Source organism: Paramisgurnus dabryanus, chromosome 24 (assembly GCF_030506205.2).
Source record: "Paramisgurnus dabryanus chromosome 24, PD_genome_1.1, whole genome shotgun sequence".
Lineage (NCBI taxonomy): Eukaryota > Metazoa > Chordata > Actinopteri > Cypriniformes > Cobitidae > Paramisgurnus > Paramisgurnus dabryanus.
The window spans coordinates 3,250,601-3,273,701 of record NC_133360.1 but is presented as its reverse complement, the minus strand read 5'-3'; the positions used below and the strand labels follow the sequence as shown (position 1 = coordinate 3,273,701).

The 23,101-nt window shown below is 35.1% G+C and overlaps 3 protein-coding genes and 1 long non-coding RNA gene across 10 annotated transcripts in view; 1 reads left to right on the top strand and 3 right to left on the bottom strand.

Annotated features, from left to right (window-relative positions):
- LOC135721155 (uncharacterized) overlaps positions 1-23,101 on the bottom strand; it is a 39,561-nt gene that overhangs the window by 6,284 nt on the left and 10,176 nt on the right. For 2 of the 4 annotated variants that reach the window (XM_065243333.2, XM_065243335.2), the window contains one exon: positions 21,851-22,565. The exons of 1 other annotated variant lie outside the window; for it this stretch is intronic. In XM_065243333.2, the coding sequence (XP_065099405.1) occupies positions 22,486-22,565 (80 nt within the window). In that variant the 3' untranslated portion in view covers positions 21,851-22,485. Of the gene's footprint in view, positions 1-21,849; positions 22,566-23,101 lie in introns of those variants that run through there. One more of the 4 variants, XM_065243334.2, reaches the window with a different exon arrangement.
- LOC135721156 (uncharacterized) lies at positions 1,181-13,197 on the bottom strand. The gene is made up of 7 exons (XM_065243337.2): positions 13,069-13,197; positions 12,527-12,847; positions 11,983-12,330; positions 4,124-4,441; positions 3,466-3,582; positions 2,529-2,816; positions 1,181-1,310 (listed from the first exon to the last, which is right to left on the bottom strand). Exons 1-7 carry the CDS (start codon positions 13,112-13,114, stop codon positions 1,264-1,266), a joined length of 1,485 nt encoding a protein of 494 aa, XP_065099409.1. The 5' UTR covers positions 13,115-13,197; the 3' UTR covers positions 1,181-1,263.
- LOC135721179 (uncharacterized) lies at positions 4,843-8,149 on the bottom strand. 3 transcript variants are annotated; one of them, XR_010521431.2, is made up of 5 exons: positions 7,625-8,149; positions 7,054-7,086; positions 6,733-6,802; positions 6,334-6,468; positions 4,843-5,078 (listed from the first exon to the last, which is right to left on the bottom strand). It is a non-coding gene; the product is annotated as an uncharacterized lncRNA (long non-coding RNA). The 3 variants fall into 3 exon arrangements; XR_010521432.2 differs by lacking the exons at positions 7,054-7,086; positions 7,625-8,149 and adding an exon at positions 6,903-6,967 and having other exon boundaries at positions 4,845-5,078; XR_010521430.2 differs by lacking the exons at positions 7,054-7,086; positions 7,625-8,149 and having other exon boundaries at positions 4,850-5,078; positions 6,733-6,887.
- On the top strand, positions 10,460-21,742 carry LOC135721173 (uncharacterized). 2 transcript variants are annotated; one of them, XM_065243360.2, is made up of 5 exons: positions 10,460-11,304; positions 18,769-19,095; positions 19,192-19,302; positions 19,412-19,485; positions 20,322-21,742. In XM_065243360.2, exons 1-5 carry the CDS (start codon positions 11,148-11,150, stop codon positions 20,373-20,375), a joined length of 723 nt encoding a protein of 240 aa, XP_065099432.1. In that variant the 5' UTR covers positions 10,460-11,147; the 3' UTR covers positions 20,376-21,742. The 2 variants fall into 2 exon arrangements, with proteins under 2 accessions (XP_065099432.1, XP_065099433.1); XM_065243361.2 differs by lacking the exon at positions 10,460-11,304 and adding an exon at positions 16,514-16,609.

The following is a 23,101-nucleotide window of genomic DNA, read 5'->3' as shown; positions in this document are numbered from 1 at the left end:
ATTGAATTTGCACAGGTGTACATAGCATCTGTTTATATTTATGAATTATATTTATTCTGTACTAGCCAACTGTGTCTACATTCATTATCTCACAAAGGTCTGTGTTATAAAAGTCAAAGGTGAAGTCTGATGACTTAAAGTATCAACTGATGAATAAATCAATCATTTTAAAGCAATAAGACTTTAAAGGTCACATTCTTCCTGGTCCCATTTTTTAAACCCTAGTTATTGTGTAATGTTGCTATAATAGCATAAATAATACCTATAAAGGTCAAAGTTCACTGCCAGGCGATATATTTTCTTTAACAGAATTCAAAGCCTACAGCGAATGGACGGTTTGGACTACAGCCCTCTACTTCCTGCTTTAATGATGTCACTCGAACAGTTTTTTTTACTAAACTCCGCCCACAGGAATACGTCAGTCGCAAGCTAAGCTAATGGCAAGCCAAGCTGCTATTGAATCACAACACACTTAACAATCAGAACTCGAGGGCGTAAGATAACAGGGAAGACATCAGACCGTTTTAATAGAAACACACTGTTTTATGACCTCAAGATTTAATATCATTTAGACTAAATGGCACACACATCTACTTAAAGGGGACATATTATGAGATTTTTTTTAAGATGTAAACTAAGTCTTAATCTAGGTCCGAGCAAAATTGTGCCGTTTGGGTGTGTCATTTAAAATGCAAATGAGCGGCTGAAGTGCAAACACTGATCACAATGATGGTGGTTTGTTGTAATTGAAACTCAATTGTGCTGTCAAGTCCTTCTTTTCTTTCTCTTTCTCTTTGAACTAAATGGCAGTGCTGTGGTTGGATAGTGCAGATAAAGGGGGCGGTATTACCTTATTCTGACATCACTATAGGAGCCAAATTACAATGACCTATTTTTTCACATGCTTGGAAAGAATGGTTTACCAAAACTAAGTTACTGGGTTGATCTTTTTCACATTTTCTAGGTTGATAGAAGCACTGGGGACACAATTATAGCAGTTAAACATGGAAAAAGTCAGATTTTCATAATATGTCCCCTTTAAATAATCCATCCATTTCAGCAGATATTAAGCATATATTCAAATATAATACTGTGAAAGAAATGAATGTGAAACAGCAAATATTACATTCAGTACACATTGTCTATATCTTGCAAAATATATAACAAAATATAATTTATGAATTATAAGTTTATGAGCAGGTATATGTTTGTTGATGCTCATATAAGCTAAAAGTTGCTTGTGCGTTCATGATGCTCATCCTGTTACTCTGACATCGTTCGTTTCTTTTTCTTCAAAGAGACATTTTTTTCTGCAAAAAAATTTTTTGTTAGCAAACAAAACAGATGATCAGACAGTAAAAAGTGTATCTATCTTCCAACTTTCATTCTAGCATCATGTATTTCTATGTCTATACTTAATAATCTCTCTTAATAATCCTTGAAACTTTACACTATGTACATCTAAACCCTATAATTAGATTAGTAACATTGACTGCATGCAAAACTATTTTATGCGGCCTGTTAATGAAAATGACCATCACATTCTTCAACTGCATCATTTTAAACCTGCAGTGAGGGGTTAATCAACACTAGCAGTGCTAAAGTTTCATAACTCAGCATTAATGTTGCCCTTTAAAGGTTGCCGTGTCTAAAGTAAGTTTAACAAAGATGTGAAAAGCGCTAAAATAATATTATCGATATATCGGCCGATGATGCTTGCTATGCTTCACAATGAATTATGCTAAAATGCCGCTACATCCAAAAGCCAGAGGGCGCTCTCGTGCAGAAACTTAATATGTGCTGCAGACAAAGAACCAGACACACGCAGATAACATGCAGCTCCAGGATATGTCTTAAAGGTGCAGTGTGTAAATTTTAGCGGCATCTAGTGGTGAGGTTGTGAATTGGAACCAATGGCTCAGTTCACTGCTCACCACTCGCTTTTGAAACGCATAGAGAAGGTACAGCAGACACCAGCGGACAAACACGTCATCTTCGGAGACAACTTAGTATAAAAAGTTTGTCCGTTAAGGGCTTCTGTAGAAACATGGCGGCAAAAAACGGCGATTTCCATGTAAGAGGACCCTCGGGATGTAGATAAAAACGTCTCATTGTAACGTAATAAAAACATTATGGTTCATTATGAAATGTCTTTATACACCCCTGATAATATAGTTTTGTATTCTATTTTGCATTTCTGTCAAGAGATCCTTCTAAAAATTACACACTGCACCTTTAAGGATATATTTTTTCAAATGCATGTTATAAACGACTCAAACTAACAGTGATTCAAGATCGATAAGGATTTACTGATCAAAAGCCGTCATACATGAAATAGTAAATAATATTAGCTGTGCGATTCAGAATAGTTATCAGCCACGTATTATTAGTGTATATCAGCATTTATCGGTGCCCCCTATTAGATATTCATAAACACATCTCTACATCTATAATATGAAACTTTTATATCATATGCAGATCTGAGATTATTGTTACACCTTAAGAATAATTATATTGTAGTTACTTACCAGTGACAATGACTCTGAATCTCTTGTATGAGGTTTTTCCATCAATGGTTATTTTTAGTTCATAAAGTCCAGAGTGATCAGTTGTGATTTTTGAGATGTAGAGAGATCCGGTCCTTTTGTTCAGATCTGCATTTTTGCTGAATCTCTTAACAACGGTTTTGTTGTTATTCTGGATTTTAGCTATGAGGGTCTTTTGAAAAGTACCAGGTATAAACCTCCACTCGATCACATCATCTGTCTTTATGTTATGAACATCAGTCTTTAGACGGACAAAATGGCCCTTAATCACTGTAATCCATTCAAAAGAAACACAATCATTATAAATAATTATATACAAAGATTATATAGGCTACATCTATCACTAGCAATTATATAATTTTTTTATCATTATTATTATTATCAGTTTAAATTCTTATGTTATGGTCTCTTTACATAAATATATGATAATAAAGACTCCGCTTAGCGTCGTGCCACATAACCACCCTGGGTCTGCATTATTTTCTTATAATTAAATGGTCCGTCGTCAATTATTCTTTACTTAATATACACTAATCAACATTTAAAGTGAATCAAAACCTTTTATAAAAGTTGTTTGAATAATACCTGATCTTACGGAGCCCCTAAGGGGACATGGAGCAAAAATTAAATAAAGTGTAGTTTCGTGTGCGCGCGTGAAACTACCGCGTTTAGTTTTGCATGCTCATGTGAAACTAAACTTTAAAAAAAATCTGCACATAAAGGTTTCGCGTAGGCACATGAAAGTTTCACATGAGCACATAAACTTTAGATTTTTTTTAGTCCAATGTCCCTTTGGGGCTTGGTACGATCTTGTCTAGACAACTTTGATGAACTTTTTTGATCCACTTCAAATCTTGTGTATATCAAAAGTGTATATCAAGTATATCAATTTATTTCTTAATCTGTAGATGATTCTTACCTGTTTGTATTGTTGCTTTAGGAAACCTGTGGCGATAGTAAAACACACCAGCAGCTGTTAAAGCAACAATAACCACCACAACAGCACATAATCCAACATATGAAGACAGACCTCTTTCTGGAGAGAGAGAGAGAGAGAGAGAGAGAGAGAGAGAGAGAGAGAGAGAGAGATATGCATTAATGTAACTCAATGTAATGTTCAACTGGTTTACTCTAACTTTATTTTGGAAAAACTTAGGGGCACAAACCACTTTAGTAAATTTTTAGAGACAATAATAACGTGCCACAATATAACATGAACAAAATGGGGAATGAATAAAAAACTGAGCTTAAAATGACATCAAATGTCAGACATGACAGTTTATCTTAATATTTTCCATTTAAAAAAAAAACATTTGACTGCCATACATTTACATGTCTATCGCAGGATGGTGTGTATGTGCTGTACTTTCATGAATGTGCATCATAGAGCAGAAAAGTGTTTTAGTCGCTTCATGGAATAAAGATTAAATCACTGTAGTCACATGACCTATTTTAAGGATGTCTTTATAAGAACTAAACAGTTGTGAGTTGCATTGCTCACTTGACAGGGTGAGTTATTAAGAATAACGTTCTCATTTTTGGGTGAATTAATGCTTTTAAAGACAAAAGTTACTCACCACTGACATGAACACTGAATCTCCTCTGAATGGATCGTCTACTGCTGCTCATCTTCAGTTCATAAAGCCCAGCATCTTCAGATCTGATGTTTATGATGGTGAGATCTCCAGTCTGATCATTCAGCTTCAGTCTGTTTCTGAATCTCCCGTCATACCCAACATATGTATTGTAAAGATAGTCTGGTTTATTTATTTCAGCTATCCGTGTGTCATCATCAGATGCAAACATCCACTGTATCAGATCATAGGTCTGTATTTCAGAATAAGTCTTTAAAGTGACCCAATCTCCATTTATCACTGACACTGTCGTCACTTTACCTGTGACACATCACTGTAAAAAGAATACTGTGAAAAATACAGTAACTTGCTGGCAGCAATTAGCTAGTAAGTTGCTGTATTTCATTTCACAGTATTCTTACCGTAAATGTAACTGCAGTAAAATTAAAATTACTGTGAACTCTTTTACAGTAATAATCACAGTACTGTATTTCATAACTACTACTGTAATAGGGATTACTGCATTTATTTTGTGTACTGTAAAATGAAGACACTGTTTGTCACAAAAATGCCATTTATTTTCTCACTTTAAATTACAAAAATTCATAAATTAAAAATAGCATAGCATACATTTTTTTCAACATGTTAAATTTTTTCTGTGAACATCTCAAAACTATTTTGAACACATAAATTTTTTTTTATATGTTAACATTTTTCTGTGAATATTTCATTTAATTTCAACACTTCATACAAAAACACTTTTCTGAACACACAAAACAATCAATATGTATTAAAATGTTTCTGGTAAATTACAAATGCATAAAAATTAAATGATTTACATTTACAGCAGGATTTCAAACCTGAATATTGTTTTTCTCCAAGACGTTTTTTTTTTTCAGAACTATTATTCTTTTAAAACTGGACCTGAACTAGTTGACTTCCTGGGCTGGACTCTACCCTGTAGTGAAAGAAATTGACTATTAATGTAAAAGTTTATAAGCAAGACAGATGGGTTGATGACATATACATAAAAGTTTACTTCACAGTGTTTTAAAGGTGCGGTGTGTAATTTCAAGAAGGATCTCTTGACAGAAATGCAAAATAATATACAAAACTTAATTATCAGGGGTGTATAAAGACCTTTCATAATGAACCGTTATGTGTTTATTGCCTTAGAATGAGACGTTTTAACTACATACACAGAGGGTCCCCTTACATGGAAGCCGCCATTTTGTGCAGCCATGTTTCTACAGAAGCCCTTAATGGACAAACTTTTTTACTAAGTTGTCTGCAACTATGACATGTTTGTCCGGTGGCAGCTACCGTAGCTTCTCTATGTGTTTCAAAAGCAAGAGGTGAGCAGTGGACTGAGCAGTTGGTTGCAATTCACAACTTCACCACTAGATGCCGCTAAAATTTACACACTGCACCTTTAAATAAACAATTTTTATTTTTTTATATGCTCTGTTGGTGGTTTGTGGAGTAAAATCTAATATTTATTATTTAATAACTGTCTACATTAAAGGCGGAGTGCATAATGTTTGAAAAACGCTTTGGAAAAGGAGACGGGCCGACTACCAAAACACACTTAAAGCCAATCAGCAGTAAGGAGCGTGTCTACTAACCGACATCCTTGCTGGGTTGCGTATGTGTGAGGCGGGTCTTTTAAAAGAAGGTCCAGATTCTATTGGGGTAGGGGCGTGTTTGTTTAGGTGATTTCAAATATCAACAATGGCTTTCAAACATTGTGCACTCCGCCTTTAATACTATTATAAAATTATACATAAATATCCCACATTTCTGCCACAATACCATGTTTACAGTTAGTGATACAACAGTGAAATTTATGGTAAATATTTGTTGATTTGTGAATGGAAAAGTATTGTTTCACTCGACGCGCCAAACACATATTTTGAAATGACGAACCACACACATGACGGGCTACATACATGTTGTGACAAACTTTGCATCGTGCGCCCTCGAAAAAAGAAGTCACCGGCCGCCACTGCATTAGACAAGCTGTGCTGCTTTTCTACCATTTGCATGGTGAGTTAAATTAAACGTTTGATGTTTAACAATAGCACAACAGTTGATAAACAAAAATAAACACTTTAAAAAGTATTTTACTTATCGGGTAGTTGGTTAAAGAATGAGTACTCAAATATTTGTTCCCATTCCTGTCAAAACTATATAAAAAACAAATAAGTGCTTACCTCTGGATAAATTCCAATGTAGTGGCTGCATCATACATGGCTAGAGCAGAAGTGAAATCACAACGGTCACTCAATTGGAGGAGAACTCTGCCCTCGATGGAAAGCATCCATTTTTTGCCCCCAGAATGGACTCTCCTAAAAAATATTAAATAAAAGTTGCCATTGCACAGTATTCAATCTGATATGGTTTACTATTTTACATAAGCAAAATTTATTGAAAACACTAGCCCTACATAACTACCTATTAGATCAATAACCACTAGAGATTTTTGGAATGTATGTGCAAGATGACATAAAACTTTGTTCACACCACACAGTGACTCGATACAAATATGCTTTATAGATGAAGTAACCCTTAAAATTGACATCTATTGTGTATGTCGAGTGCTGGGATCTTACCGAGCATGATGAGCCTTGGAGTGCTTGGCAGGGAAATCTGGGCCTCAGCATCTGTTTAGGTGGAAGTTTCCTGTAACACAAAATAAACAAACAAATAAAAACGATTAGAAATCACAAGTACAATATTCATAAGAGAAAAAGTGTGTCAATACTGTACAAAAATAACTTGCATCAACCAAGAGAAAAACAGCTTCTTCCTGTTGCATGGTTTCTGTGCACTTTAACATGTTTGATATATTAATATATATATAAATCATAGAATAAACAACATTGCTTGCATTTGAAAATCATCATGCATGCCAGTTCATGTAACTTATGTACCTGGAACGATGGTCGATTGCTCTTGTCTGCAGTCTGAAAGGAAAAAAAAGAGGTGAATAAAAGAACGAGTAAGATCTCGAAATATCTTAATACAGTGCGAGAATATTATAATAGTATAATATATATAGACAATTTCAAACTATTTTGAATTCAGCAATGCTAACGTTAGGTACTCTTTAATCAAATAAAAGACGTTATAAATGTAATGTCGCCAGATAAGACAAATATTTATACAATATGCTCCCCAAAGTCGGGTATAACACTTCAAATTAGGCTATTAACAATCTAACGTTATAGTTTCTGCAGTTTGACCTCCAATGAAGTTCAGAAAAATCGTGAAATTATGAAAAATGTGTGTTACTGTGTTTTCTTTCGAATCGGCCCGCTTAACTTTATGTCCGTTTCCTCAGGCAGCAACGTAAGCGAGCAAGAGAAAAAAACGAGAGATTTAAACGAATATCGCGCCAATAAATACAAAAATACACACTTTTAAATTAATTTTGGTTCACAATGCTAACGCTATAATTAAATTAAAGACGTTATAAATGTAATGTTGCCGGATAAGTTTTACCTCATATCTCCTCAGCTGCGTTTTCTTTCAGCTCGAGAGACTGGTTTCAGCCTGCGGAGGTCGTCGCACTCGCATATGCAGGGTCCATACGTCATCAACCCTGGGTTATTTAAGTTAACTGACCATTAGATTCGCAAGTCATAAGCATATTAAACAATTTACTATTAACTTAGAATAACAGTCAACTTTATAATTGTTAATATTCTGAAACAAGACAGTTTTGATGACGTATGCAGCCGAGAAATGCGACCTCCGGAGGCTGCAGCCTTCGCATTGAGACACGGCCAATTACTATTATTATTAAATTATTATCCTTCTCTAAACTAATGACGTTATAAAATGTTGCCAGACTAGAAAATATATCGAAATCATGCAGAAATATATATTTGTGGTAATAAAATTGCAAAATGCACACACGAGACGGGTTTACTAGGAAGTGTGCCGCTCATTACTCCTCTCTCTCAGTGCACTCTTAAAGTTGAACAAACAGGTGACTTTACAAGAGTAAACTTTGGAATTAAATTAGCAAATTTACCTTTTTGAAGTAAAAATTCTGATGAAAGTGTGGAATTTCGTAGCTTTCCTTGGCTGAAGAAAAAAATCCTCTAGAAATTGCTGTATTGTGATTCACAGAAAAAATATTTTTACTGTAGAATTTACCCGCCGTTGAAAAAAGACCATGATGCTTTGCAGATCTACAGCAACTTGCTGTATACAAGTTCTACAGTAAGCATTTGCTCATTTTACAGTAATAATGCTGTGAAAACTACAGAAATTTGTTACAGTGATGAACATTAAAGTCAGATAAACATGAAACAATACTGATACAAATAAACAAACACACCGGGACAAAGAATGAAAATAATCAATTTTAGAAGCACCTACTGTACATTTGTACATGAATATAATAAAAATGTACGCCTATTCAGTCCACTATAAAACAAATGCTGCAATGCATTAATCAAATTTGTTTCCCAAGTTATTTTAACTTATTATTTTATGTTTTTAAGTATTATATTGTTAAAGTTATAACTCATAAACAAGTTTACTTAATTTGTTAAGATAAAGTAAAACAAAAGAGAATCTCATTCCAGCACAAGAGGCTTCATTACAATACTTATAATAGTAGAATAAATAAATGAACGCAAATTAATGAAACAATTAGCAGCTCTGCATACATGAACAAAGACTACAAATTTTTATTTTTTTTAGACAAGATTAAAATAACGTACACATATTAAATTAATAATGTATTACTTATCAGTAATTAAAAGTTTTTTTTATAGGATTCAAGTGTTACTTAACTATAAGTTAAACAGAAAGGATTAATCATTTTCACCTCACACACAGTTTATGATTGTAATACAATGAAATACATCACTTCTGGTCGGCATATCGCATGCGGTGTAGTCGCACAAGTTCAAATTTTTAACGGATCCAACGCTCAAAACGGATCCGAAATATACGCATCCGCAGATAGTACCTCATGCAGCCCCTTTGCGACTCTCCATAGGAAATGAATGATTTCCGGTTTATCAGGCATGGTTTGTCAGGTCCAGTGGAAAGACGGCTTTAATGAATTGAAGCCAAAATGTCCAACCATGATTGCCGCAATAGTAAATAAAAACCTCAGTTTGGAGCGAGGGGCAACTTTCCAAACTTTCTGATGAAGCCAATACAGAAGTTACTTAAACTGCAATTCATTGACTAGCCACTAGAAGCTCCAAAAGGGAGTCAATTCCCATCCATGTTAAAATGTCCAACTTTAGAGCAGAAAATAATATGTTTACAGCCTGGTACAAACATTTTTTTTTTGGTCTATATAGCTAATTTTGCCCTTCATGACAACTGTAATGGAGGTGAATTTTTTTGTAACTCATCCGTTTAAATTATATTAAGTCTTACAGTTCTGCATAATTAAGGGCGTGGCCACTTGAGCGATGGGTGAACTGCCACTGCTGTAACTAGAGTTGAGCTAGGGGGTGTGGTTTAGCAAGCAACCACCTCAGCTTCACCCATGTCCCACCTCTTTACCCATTTTCAAATAAAAACGATCTTCAGAATCCTATGGGTGACATCATGGACACTACGTCCATCTTTTCTTACAGTCTATTAGCCGCTTCTCAATGTCAAGGATACTTCCTTAGCAGGACTGGTCTTTCCAAGTCACTTCCTTCAGAGGCTAGACGAGGCTCCTCTTAAGCATTCGGAGAACACGTAAACAGAACAGGCTAGCCAACCCATTCTCACCAAAAAGCGTACAAATGACACGCAGTGTGATTATCGTGCAATAGATACGCCAAATTCCGATTTTGCGTGCATATGATACGCCAGTCCTTCCCATTCACTTATATGGCGAATCGTTTCGTGACGTTTTATTTATTGTTTTCTCATTTGTTTTCTGTTTTTTTTACCATTTTCGCTTGGGTTTAGGGTTAGAACAACTTTTTGTTATATAAAAATGACATCCTAACCCAAACCCCAACTCTAACCCCAACTCCAAGCGACCATGGCTTAAATATAGATAAAAACTTAGAGAAACCTGTATATTAAATAACCTGCTTAAAAAAATTTGAAATCTAACCCTAAACCCAAGCGAAAATGGTTTAAAAAACAGAAAACAAATGAGAAAACAATAAATAAAACGTCACGAAACGATTCGCCATATAAGTGAATGGGAAGGACTGGCGTATCATATGCACGCAAAATCGGAATTTGGCGTATCTATTGCACGATAATCACACTGCGTGTCATTTGTACGCATCTTGGTGAGAACGGGTTGGGCTAGCAAGTGCGGGTCATTGCGTCAATGAAAGGTGTGCTTTCGGCATTGCGCGCATAGGATTGTGGGTGATTTAAGATCACGAAGAACACACATATGCATCCTTTCCTGTATATGGGATATTTCTCGAAACAAAGGACTCAGTCCTTGGCTGAAATTCCTAGGATCCTCGACATTGGAACAGTCCTTCGACGGACGTCGCTGACGTAGCATCCTCGAAATTCTGGCTTCCAACGATCCTTCCTTGACATTGAGAAACGGCTATGGTTTGGAGCCAGGGCAAGCCAGGGCAAGTGCAGAAGGAGCCATGGAGCCAGAGGTGGAGCCGCAATATCAAACTTCCGCTCAAACGCTTGTGCGCCCAATTCAACCACACCAATCATAATGACACGCCCCATTTCTATAGCATCAAATTAGCTAAAATAAAACTTTGCACAAAAATGAACACTTGAACATATATCAGCGTGATAACAACTATCTTAAAAGACCAAAAACATATTTTGGAAAATTTTATTGGAAGTGTAATTTTTTTTATTTAGAGCAGTGTCCCGTTTGTTTGAATGGAGAGGGTGGGGTTTATGACTTGTACTACAGCCAGCCACCAGGGGGCGATCAAAGAGCCAGAGGCTTCACTTTTCAAGGTGTATAAGGCACACCCGATAGACCATTTACGCAAAAACCGGAAATACGTAAACAACGCGTAAACGCAATTCCGGTATAAGCTTTGTTGTTGGTGGAGAAATGGCAGCTAGAGTGTTTCCGACTTTCCTAAGTTGTCTACCGAAGTTCACCAGCACCGATGTGGTGAAGAGTGTGAGTATAAATTCGTCCACTAAAGGGAACAAACTGGATAAGGGATATAAATTCTTCCGCGCGGAGTTTATCCACAATTATCAAGGTAAGCTTTAGCTACAAAACCGGCTATAACTCCGTTTACGTTAATTGTAAATCTAGGGGTTGTGAATTTGTAATATAAGATTTAACACATCGCAGTGAATATGTCGTGTGTAAGTTATGTTTAAGTGAGATGACATGAGGTTAACATAACAACCAGTAATTTGGTGTAGCTGCTGTACTAGGTAAATGTTACTAGCAGTCTGCTGCAAAGTTGTGTATTTCTATATGAGATAACATGCAATGTTTCCTTGCTACATGCAGTTTAAGTAACAAATATACTACAGGGACAGGTAGTAGTGAGAGGTAGATGCTTCAGGTCAATGAGAGAGAGCGAGGAGCCTCACAAACTGGAGGTTTTAATATAGACAGAATGCCGGTTGGCAAAAGTTTCCCGTTCTTGCGTGTTCACTCTTCTTGCTGCAGCACTTTCTTTACTTACTGTTACTATTATATACTATTATAAACAATTATAAAGGTATGGCTGTTTCTGGTTGGAAGACGAACAGCATTGAACACTACAGAAACAGCGACTCGTTGACTCTGCTATTTTTCGTATCTGCCGCTACGATAACAGGAAGTTGTCATACACTTTGTTGACGTATTTCCAGTCGAAAAATGCGGAAGTGCGTAAAAGGTCTATTAAACTAGACAAATGTCTCAAAAGACTAAATCTACTCACCACTGACAGTAACTGTGAATGATTGACGTATGGTATAACTACCACTGGTGCTGCTGAGATCTACTTCATAAAGTCCAGTGTGTTGAGTTGTGATGTTTGTGATGATGAGAGATCCAGTCTGAACATTTAGCTGCAGTTTGTCTCTGAATCTCCCATCATAAGCATCATCATATGTAGAGAAGAAAGCAGTGTTTCTGTTAAGTACAGCTAGAGGAGAGTTTTCATGTTGAAACCTCCACCGTATCACATCATATGTCTTAATATCAAGAACATCAGTGAGTAAAGTAACAGAATCTCCATCCATCACTGACACTGACTTCATCTCATCTGTATCAACATCAATCACACCTGTAGACAGAAATGAAAATGATGATTCATAAAGAGACAGCAAATAACATCCAGAAGAAAGTAAAATCATGTAATAATGGATTTTGGTGTATTGAATACTATCAGCAAAACCATGGTTAAACTATGTTTTTAACTGTAGTAAAACCATGGTTAATTTCCGTAAGTGTTATTCATGCAAAGCTTGATATATACTCACTAACTCTGAATGTTTTTCTTGTAATCCTTACTCTGGAAAACTCTAGTTTATAATCTCCAGTGTGTTGAGTATTGATGTTTGTGATGGTGAGATCTCCAGTCTCAGTGTTCAGCTTCAATCTGTCTCTGAATCTCCCATCAAGTACATCATCATAAACTGAAATCAAATTGGCCTCACGGTTTATTTGAGCTATGCGTTTCTCATTCTCACCAAACCTCCAATCTATTAAATCATTTGTCTGTATTTCAGTAATATCAGTGTGTAGAGTAACAGAATCTCCCACCATCACCGACACTGACTTCACTTCATCACCAAACACATCTGTACACACAAACAGAAACAATCTGAATGCAATACCATGTGAAACCTTTTACAATCAAACCAAACCAAATGAAATCATTTAAAATCAATATCTGGATCAATATAACATGATATACATACATACCTAAATATTAAAACCAAAACCACTTGCAGTTATTATATTATTAAACAAATGCACATTTATAAAACCAAAACTGTTGCATGTTGATAAACAAACTTACCGTTGATGGATAAAAAGGCAATGAAGAGTAAAGTGAACCGTTTCATGTTGAGTCAAATATTTCAGTGTTTGATCTTTGAGCGTTAGTCAGTAACAGCCACCTTAAAGCCATACAAAGAGACTTTTATACTGATGGAGATTTATGGTGTCAGTGTGCGAAATGACCAGCTGGTGTAATACAGAGTCTGTCTCCACTGCTTCCCTCTGCTACAGATTGGCCCTGTCCGAAATGGCGCACTTCATGTGGACTTTCGATCTCGTGGCCTTAAATTGCGCATACTCGCTTAGTCTACGAGTCTGTAGGGTGTCCAATCTGTCATTTTTACGCTTCGAAGTGTGCTCATTAGCGCCCCCTTTGCACCCTTGATGCGGTCTTCAGCGAAGCCCGCACTGCAGCAGGCTTTGCGCACTTTACCAACCCAGAAGTCCTTGCGAAAATGAATCCGACTGATCAGACAACGGAAGGAAGGAGTTCGCACTGATGGACGATTTTCAGCGTGACGCTCGAGTCTGTACAAAAATACGTCCCCATGCGCCCTCTTAGACTCGTGTTAAAGTTTCCTGCGGTCTGCACTACATGATGCCATCAAAGTGTGGACTCTCCCCTTTTTACATATTACTTATTTTATTTAACATTTATTTACCCATGAATCACTTTAATGAGATTTGAATCTTTTACAACTGCATTTTGTAAAAATAGCGTTATAGGTGGTACACAAACGGTTAACAAATCTAAAAAATTGTACGTTTTAAATGCTCTTGTTGGTGAAATAGATTTAAATATATTTCCCCCCTCTTTATATATTTGAAATCAAATAAGTTTTGTCGAAAGTAATCTGAATGTAATCCAAAAGTAGTCCGATTACATTACCAACGATGTGTAATTTAAGAGATTATATTACTGAATACAAATTTTGTCATGTAATTCGTAATCCGTAATGGATTACAGTTCATAAGTAATCTGCTCTGGACATGTTTTATGCGCCAGCTTTTTGTTCATTTCGAGTGTGTCGGAAATACTGCAACGTAATTGCAAGATTACAGCATGACCTGGCAATATTAAAGGACTGGAAAAGAAAAAATACACCGACCTGTCAAAAGGGTGCCAGTTCGAGCTCGACAGATAAAAGAGACCGAGATACACAACCGAAACTGACCCTCTGAAACTCCAACTCCTCCCCAGTTTCTCACTGACGATCACTTCACTTTATTACCAAGCATAGACACAAACAGAAACAGATTTCACACAGTCAATTTAACCTATTAGACAGAAGACAAACCATCACAAAAAGCATAAAACTAATTAACAATATTTTTGTAAAAAGACTCCTTCTTAACGTCTGAAGCACAAAGAGAATAAAACAAATTTAGGAAACATTTTCTTCAGCAGTTCAGATGAATCACTCGACAGCTTTAGTGAGATAATCTTACAGCTGTCTGAAGTTGCGTAGAGACAATACTGTTAATAATGTTAACCGTTTTAACCTTCACCTCTTTTTAATCTCCGCCCTCTATGATACGTCATCTTAAATCATCTGTCAACTTTTCTAGTACATGCTTTGATATCTTGTTAGGGAAATTAGTTTGACTGTTCTGCTATCTCAAAAGACATTATACCCGAGGGCTGTTACCCAGCTAACAGAAAAAAGTTCTAAGAACGTTCCCTGAAAGTTCCCAAAGTTCCCAAAAACGTTCTGCCAACGTAAAAAGTGTCCAGTTTTCTTGACGTTCTAAGAACGTTTTTGTGTTGTCACAACGTTAGAGGAATGTTACATTTTACCATTTTTAAACGTTATGACAATGTAATGTTTCAATGTTCACACAATGTTTAAAACAACAACTGTTTATTATATTGACTTGTTTAATTGTTATGTAAATGATAGAGAAACATTGCATTTTATTATTTTAAAACTGTTAGAAAACATTATTTCTGAATGTTCAGTAAATAAATTGCTGTAGAAACACAATTCACTTATTACGTTTAGATGTTGATTTTTTGTTTCATTTTAAGTCACCATTATTGTGATTAGTGTTTGTTTTAGTTGGACTCTTGACTCCTGATTTTTTTTGGTAGTTTTTTCTCTGATTGTGTTAACTTTGTGTTAATACACCACATTTGTTATGAACATGTAAAGTTAATAGTGTAATTCTGTGGTGGTTGGTACGTATTGGTAAAGAACGTCACCTGGTTAATTTACTAATCAAAAGTTTATTTTCTGTCAATAACGTAAATGAGATCCAACACTTTCACAGCAGTTTGTCATTAAGGAGTTTTAGAACATTTGGACAAAAAATATCCGCTGAAAAATTGGGACGCACTAACATCAAGAATCAGACTATGAATCTTAACCATGGTGACAAAAAAATAAAAATAAAAATAAATCATTATTTATTCGTGCTGCAGTGCATGCTGGGAGTCCTGAATGAGATTTGTAATTCGTTGAGACCCAGCAGGCATTGCAGCATGAAGTTTTTCATTTAATTGTCACCATGGTTGAGATTGATACTCTGATTCTTGATGTTTGTGCATCCCAATTATAAAGCAGATATTTTTTGTCCAAAGTTTCTAAAACTCCTTAATGACAAACTGCTGTGAAAGTGCTGGATCTCAAACTTTATTGACAGAAAACAAACTTTTGATAAGTAAATTAAAAACATGATGATCTTTACCATTATGTACCAACTACCACAGATTTACACTATTAACTTTACATGTTCATATCAAATATGGTGTATTAACACAAAGTTAACACAACCAGGAAAAATACTAGCAAGCAAAATGTTAAGGAGTCAAGAGTCCAACTAAAACAAACACTAATCACGATAATGGTGATTTAAAATGAAACAAACATCAACATCTAAACCTAATAAGTGAATTGTGTTTTCTACAGCAATATATTTACTGAACATTCAGAAATAATGTTTTATAAAATAATAAAATGCAATGTTTCTCTATCATTTACATAATAGTCAAACAAGTCAATATAATAAACAGTTGTTGTTTTAAACATTGTGTGAACATTAAAACATGACATTGTCATAACGTTTAAAAATGGTAAAATGTAACATTCCTCTAACGTTCAGACAACACAAAAACGTTCTTAGAACGTCAAGAAAACTGGACACTTTTACCGTTGGCAGAACATTTTGGGAACCTTGGGAACTTTCAGGGAACGTTCTTAGAACTTTTTTCTGTTAGCTGGGTAAATGCCTTTTCCACAGGTGTGCATTATTTTCCGATAAATGCACACCTGACCTTTCAAATGTCTTTAACCACCAGAGCAAAAATGACATACATGTAACATTATTATGATTACACCTTTATAAACTTCATTATTTCTAAAGGCTCTGATGATTATTATTCAGTGCAAACATCTAAGGGAAAAAAACTGCTATGACCACGTCCTCAATGCGCAGGCTAAGTGAATCGTGTAAATGTCAAGAGCTGTAGAGTTCACTGAACAAACCCTAAAGACTTTTATCACAGTCGTAAAGTGAAACTGAAATGCTTCTCGTGTTTGTTTTCTTCTGCTGTTTGGTTGGTAAGTTATAAACACAATTTAATCATTTATGACAGCAGTTCGTAATAATATTTTTAATAGTTTTAAAGGATACAAAAAAGTGTTAATTTCTTATTAAGATGTTGTTTCTTTGTATTAAACTTTAATGAACTTTAATTCGGTCATCAATAATTTAATTTTTCATTATCACTTTGCATGAAATAAGACTTTGTTTAAAAGTAAATAATAATGCAATTAAATCGTACTTTCTTTTTGGCTGGCTTTTTGGTTTATTAGTTCCACTTTCTGTCTTGATTTTTTCTGCTGGTGTCGAATCTCCAGTTTTCTTTTTATTCTGTGTCACAAACTTATCCACACTGTAAAAAATTTGCTGTAACTATGCAGCTGGTTGCCAGTAACTTACTGTAGAAGATAAAGACCGAAAATGTTTCATGTTCATTTAACTTTGTACAAACTGTTGCCAGTAAATAACATAAATGTAAAATCTACAGTAAGTTAATGGCAGCTATTTCTACAGAAATTGTTTACAGTGCATTGTTAACTTTTATACCCGTTACCACCTATACCACCTCTCCACATTCAAGTTTTTGTTTCGCTTCACTGTTAGACTTAACTGTTTTCTACAGTTACTTACCACAAAATGCCCAGTAAAATACCATCATTTTCTTTTCCAGTTCATTACTGTAATATGCATTGCATTATGGGAATTAACATTTAATTTACAGTGATTTACTGTATGTTTTGAATTTGCGGTAGACTGCTGTAAAACAACAGCAGTAGTGCTAATGTAGTTGAATAAAATAGTGTTATAAAAGCATATAAAATGGAAAAATAAGATATATCTATGAAATGAAATACATTTTATTTGTTAAGCTTTTAGCAGTGAAGCAAATTTCAAAATGTGAATTGTTTTTCAGCAGTGTAAATAATTTATTGAGAATTGTAGATAGAAACAAGAAAGGAAATATGGATAAATGCTTGACCGTCAGATTTGAATTTGACCTCAAGACTTCAAAACATTAGTGACGCCAAAATTTCACTCCTCGAAGTGTCGGGAGAGTGACAGAAGAGGCTACTTGGGGAGTGTAGCGAGTAACTTTTATTAAGTGACTCTGTGGCACTGTGGCAGTGTTACAGACCTACGACATGGGTGACCCAGGTGTGATTCCCTTTCAAGGCAATATTTTTCCTAAAACTAGATTACAGTATGGGTATGTTACTGTAAAATGGAACTGCAGTGAAGGCATCATACTGTAAAAACATGTACAGTTATGGCACTGTAATGGGGCAGTTACAACACGTTGCCAGTGAGTTACCGCATATATACAATAAAAAGTCAAACAGTGTTCAATTAACATTCTGGCATTAATTCATTCTTGTAGGCTTTGGTTCAGCGTAATATTATTGTTTTAGGTTCATAATTAAATGTGTTGTTTTGAATGTATGGTCAATAAATAAACAATTTAATATAGAGATGGGCACAAAAATGACCAAATTTCCTCCCGTTTGTCATCATGCCCCATTTGTAATGTCCCTATTCCCCACCAGTGAGTTCCCCACACTTTGAGAAAGGCGTATGTAGGCTATCCATACATTTACAGCAATTAAAAGCCTGCTTATTTCACTTCTATGACTGAAAGAAAACGACAACTAACAAAAAATGACAAATTGAAAACGAATAAAAAACAGAATTTTTTTTAACATCAAACTTAAACTGGTGGTCTTCTAACTCCACTTAGTTTTTCATTTTACAAATTTCACCATCTAAATAGTTAATTGGCACAACTGGCTTTTAAAAGGGATGGGAGATGAGACTTTCATTGGTTTATTGCACATTATGCCCAAAACACATCCATTACGAGAATAGGAACAATCCTTTTAGACTGTGTGCCAGGCGCACAAACCATTTTTCCTGTTGTTAAATTAACAAAAGTGGATTCAGACACACCCTTTGAGACCATGTGCTTTAGACCATTTTTGACCAAATTATCTTTTTTAATTCCTAATTTGGCCACAACTTTCTCTGTGTTTCAGCAAATGGAATGCCGCTAAATTAAAATGCTGTAAAAATGTATCAGATAAAAAAATTAATCTTTCATAAGTGATGTCACTGATTTGGGTTAAAATAGGGCCCCTTTATGTTTCTGTTAAAATCAATCTGCCTCTGTTTATGTCTGCAGGTGTGTTTGGTGATGAAATGAAGTCAGTGTCAGTGATGGAGGGAGATTCTGTTACTCTACACACTAATACTAAACTACAGACAGATGATGTGATACAGTGGATGTTTGGACCCGAAGAGACTCTCATAGCTCGAATCAATAAACCAGCTAATAAGACATCAATATATGCTGATGTCCTTGATGGGAGATTTAGAGACAGACTGCAGGCGAATAATCAGACTGGAGATCTCACCATCACAAACATTACAACTCAACAAACTGGACTTTATAATATAACCATCACTGGCAAGAAGAAGACCTCATATAGATTCAATGTTACTGTCTATGGTGAGTAAACTGCTTGTCCTCTATTACTGCACATATTTGAGTATATATCAGACCTACAGATTCAGTTCCAGTAATGACTCTTATTATTCATTACAGGTCTCTCATCAGGTCATAAAGTTGTGATCTGTTGTGCTGCTGTTGGATCTCTGATGATTGTCACTTCAGTCGTGATCTTCTGGATCTACAGAAAACACAAAAACACAGAAGGCAAGTGTCATCTAGTGCAAATATAACTGTATAAAACATAACTCAATAATACTTATAAGAGCACTTTTATAAAAGGAGTTTAAAGTATTTGATGTTTCGTTTGTAATAGCAACAGTTCAGAGCTGTGGAGAAGAGATCACGTACACAGATCCATCATTCTGTAAAAGACAAACACATAAACCGGTGAGATCATTCATGTACATTTTCGTTTTAATGGATGAGCTTTTATTTTAGCATATGATAAGTGCATCAATACAACAATATGAGTACACAAAAATACTTGAAGTGTGCACTAAACAAGAAGAAGAAAGAAAAAAAGAACAAATATGAATCTTTGAGATGTTTGTTGTTACTGTAAAAACTCTTGTAAATTGTAAACAGGTTAAAGTTCTTCAGGTGTGTGTTAAAACAGAAACTGTTGAAACTGTCTAGACAGGAAACTCAACCTTCAGAAGCGTAAAGAGGAAATAGTCTTAAGGAGGTAAAATGTAAGAGCAGAAACAATAATCCTGCTATTCGTAAACATACATGTTTCAGAAATTACAGTATTACTAGCAGCTGTTTGCCAGTAACTTACTGTAGATTTAAATTGATGTTATTTAATGGAAACAGTTTGTTCAAAGTTAAATGAACATTAAATATTAACAAGTCTTTATCTTTACACAATAAAACTATAAAATAACAGCCTCATGCAAAGTTTTCTGGGAACCAAAATCTAAAGGAAAATAACAGAAAGGATTTTGGTTCCCTTACAGCATTGTTTCCCAATCCTGGTCCTCACGTACACCATCCCAGAATGTTTTGGGTATATTTTTATTTCACTGGCTGATGAGATGAAAGATGTAATACAGTAAGTTACTGGCAAATAGCAAAATGTTTTACAGTATCTCCAGAGAAAGTCTCAGATTTTCAAATCAAGCATGCATGCATATAACAACATTCTGACTTTTTTTTAAAACACACAGAATGGAAAATTTGATTGTTATTAAATGTTTATGTTTTTGTGTTTATGTGTACAGATTGCTCCAGTGGAGGATGAGGTGGTGTATGCAGGCTTCAATAAAAGACCATGATCAAACTTATTTTGTATAGATTGTTAAACAATTTATTGTCATATCTGTTTCAATGGTTATTTCATTTGAAGGGACATTCCACTTTTTTCTTTAAATAAACTCATTTTCCAGCTCCCCTAGAGTTAAACATTTGATTTTTTTTACCATTTTGGAATCCATTCAGTTGATCTCTGGGTCTGGCGCTAGCACTTTTTGCATAGTTTAGCACAATTCATTGAATCTGATTAGACCATTAGCATCGCGCAAAAAAATAACTAAAGATTTGTGATATTTTAAACTGGCGTAATAATCTGTGACTTTGCTGATGTAACATGGCTGAAAATAGTCCCCTTGGTTACTTTCAATAGCAGGGGACAATTTTTGTGCAGTGCGTAATATCACTACAAAACTGCAGCTGGACCCGGAGGCCTGAAGACTGCCTTATAAGCTCACAATGATGATTGACAGGCCTGAATGTTTAGGCTCCTCTCGAACCTACGTTTAAACTACATTTAACAAATTTTATTGCCTTTCACTTCAAAACCTATAAGTGCATGCAAAAGTCTCCTGTCACTCATCACTGTCCTGAATAAAAACAAAAGGCTCAGAAATTCAGCCAATATCCTGATATATGTTCAATAAATCTCCTTTAACGATTTAAAACTCTTCCACCTTGACATGTGCGTGTCGTCGATCTTGGGATTCGTCTAACATGGAACTTGATTTTTTATCTTGACTAGTGATGAGTTGCTGTACGTCACCACAGGGAAAATAAGACAATCGCTATGTCTGTTTCATGGCGACTTGAAAATGCTGTTTTATTTATGACACATATTGAGCAATGCAGACAACTCTCCATACAAGAGGCGTCTAGAAGCTGTAATCACCAAAAAAGGCTTTTCTACAAAGTATTAAATAAAGTGTGTTACTTATTCCCTATCATTTCACTTTATTTATTATGACTCAACTTGTATACTTAAATGTTCTGATTTCTTTGTATGAATTCAATATTTGGCTTGATGGCTATATCTGGTGGAAATTTTGTGTCAATAGCCCACTTAGAAATCCCCTTACTGATAAAAATGCTAATGTGTCAAATACTTATTTTCCCCACTGTATATCCGAGTGAAACGGCTTTTGAAATGATTGGATCGTGTTGCTAATTGCTAGTCACCGCAATCTATTAATTTACCTTAATTTTCAAAGATGCACGAATGGCTATATAATAATCACTAAAAATCTCACCAGATGTGCGTTGTTTTCATCCTAATTCTACCTATAAACCCAACATCTCGCAAGATTTAACCTAACAGTAGCTGTATCTCATCTAGCCAGAACCAGAGAAGAGAGATGAGTTAATAAATCTCACTGATATATAAACAGCAGTAGCGCCATCTTGTGTTCACATCTACAGCTGAACCTTTAACTGATATGAACAGATGATACTTTATACAAGAGCAAACACACAGTCATCTGTACACTGTGAAGAAATAATAAATCATTAAATTCTTATTCTCAAGCTCAATTATTTTATTCACTTAATCAGTTTATGATAACCTATAGCACATACAGTACACATAAAAACATATATATATTTGATCCCAAAAGACATATTTGGGAATATTTTTGTCCATGTTGTGTCCCAAATGAAAACACAAAGGTGCCAAAATTCTTTGTTTTTGAAACACGAACATCACTTGTAAGTCTGTTGTTATGTTTACAGTTATCATTCAGACTAAATTAAATTAACTGCTATGGCACACACATCTACTTAAATTATCCATACATTTCATCAGATATAAATCTAATATTCAAATATACTTTGAAAAAATGAGTTTGAAACAGTAAATATTACATGCAGTACATATTGTCTATATCTAGAAACAGATTGGAAATCTAAAATTAACATCGGGGATGAAGCACAAAGATATGCAAAATGTTACATAAGTTTAAAAGAAATCTAAATGTTGCCAAAGTAAAGAACTACAGACTATAATATACTCAATAGCACATACAGGTGGATTTCAGACTGCTTTATTGTGTTTTTTCAATTTCAATATATACGTTTATGAGTAGGTATACGTTTTTCAAAGCTCATGTAAGCTACAAGATGCTGGTGTGTTTGTGATGTTCATAGTTCATACTGTGATACAGGCTGTTTCCATTTCCAAGGCCAGTTTGGCTCTGCCAAATATTTTCTAATGTTGAAATCTGTTAGAAAAGCCAAAACAACAGGTCATCAGAGAGTAATAACCAGTGTCAACCATCTTCAAATGAACCACCCATCTCACATTAAAGGTGCAGTTTGTAATTTTTAGAAGGATCTCTTGACAGAAATGCAATATAATGTACATAACTATATTATCAGGGGTGTATAAAGACCTTTAACTGTTATGTTCTTATTACCTTAGAATGAGACGTTTTTATCTACATACAAAGAGGGTCCCCTTACGTGGAAGTCGCCATTTTGTGCTGCCATGTTTCTACAGAAACCCTTAACTGACAAACTTTTTTTACTAAGCTGTCTCCATCAATTACATGTTTTTCCAGTGGCCGCTACCATAGCTTCTCGATGCGTTTCAAAACAAGGGGTGAGCAGTGGACTGAGCTGTTTAGAGCAGGTCAATGGCGTAGTCTATTTTAGTTGCCTCAAAATAGCAACACGCCAACAATGCGCCTGAACACACTTCGTTTTCAGAGCAGAACGCCCATGGGCACAAACATGGGCGCAAATGCATGTGCTATTT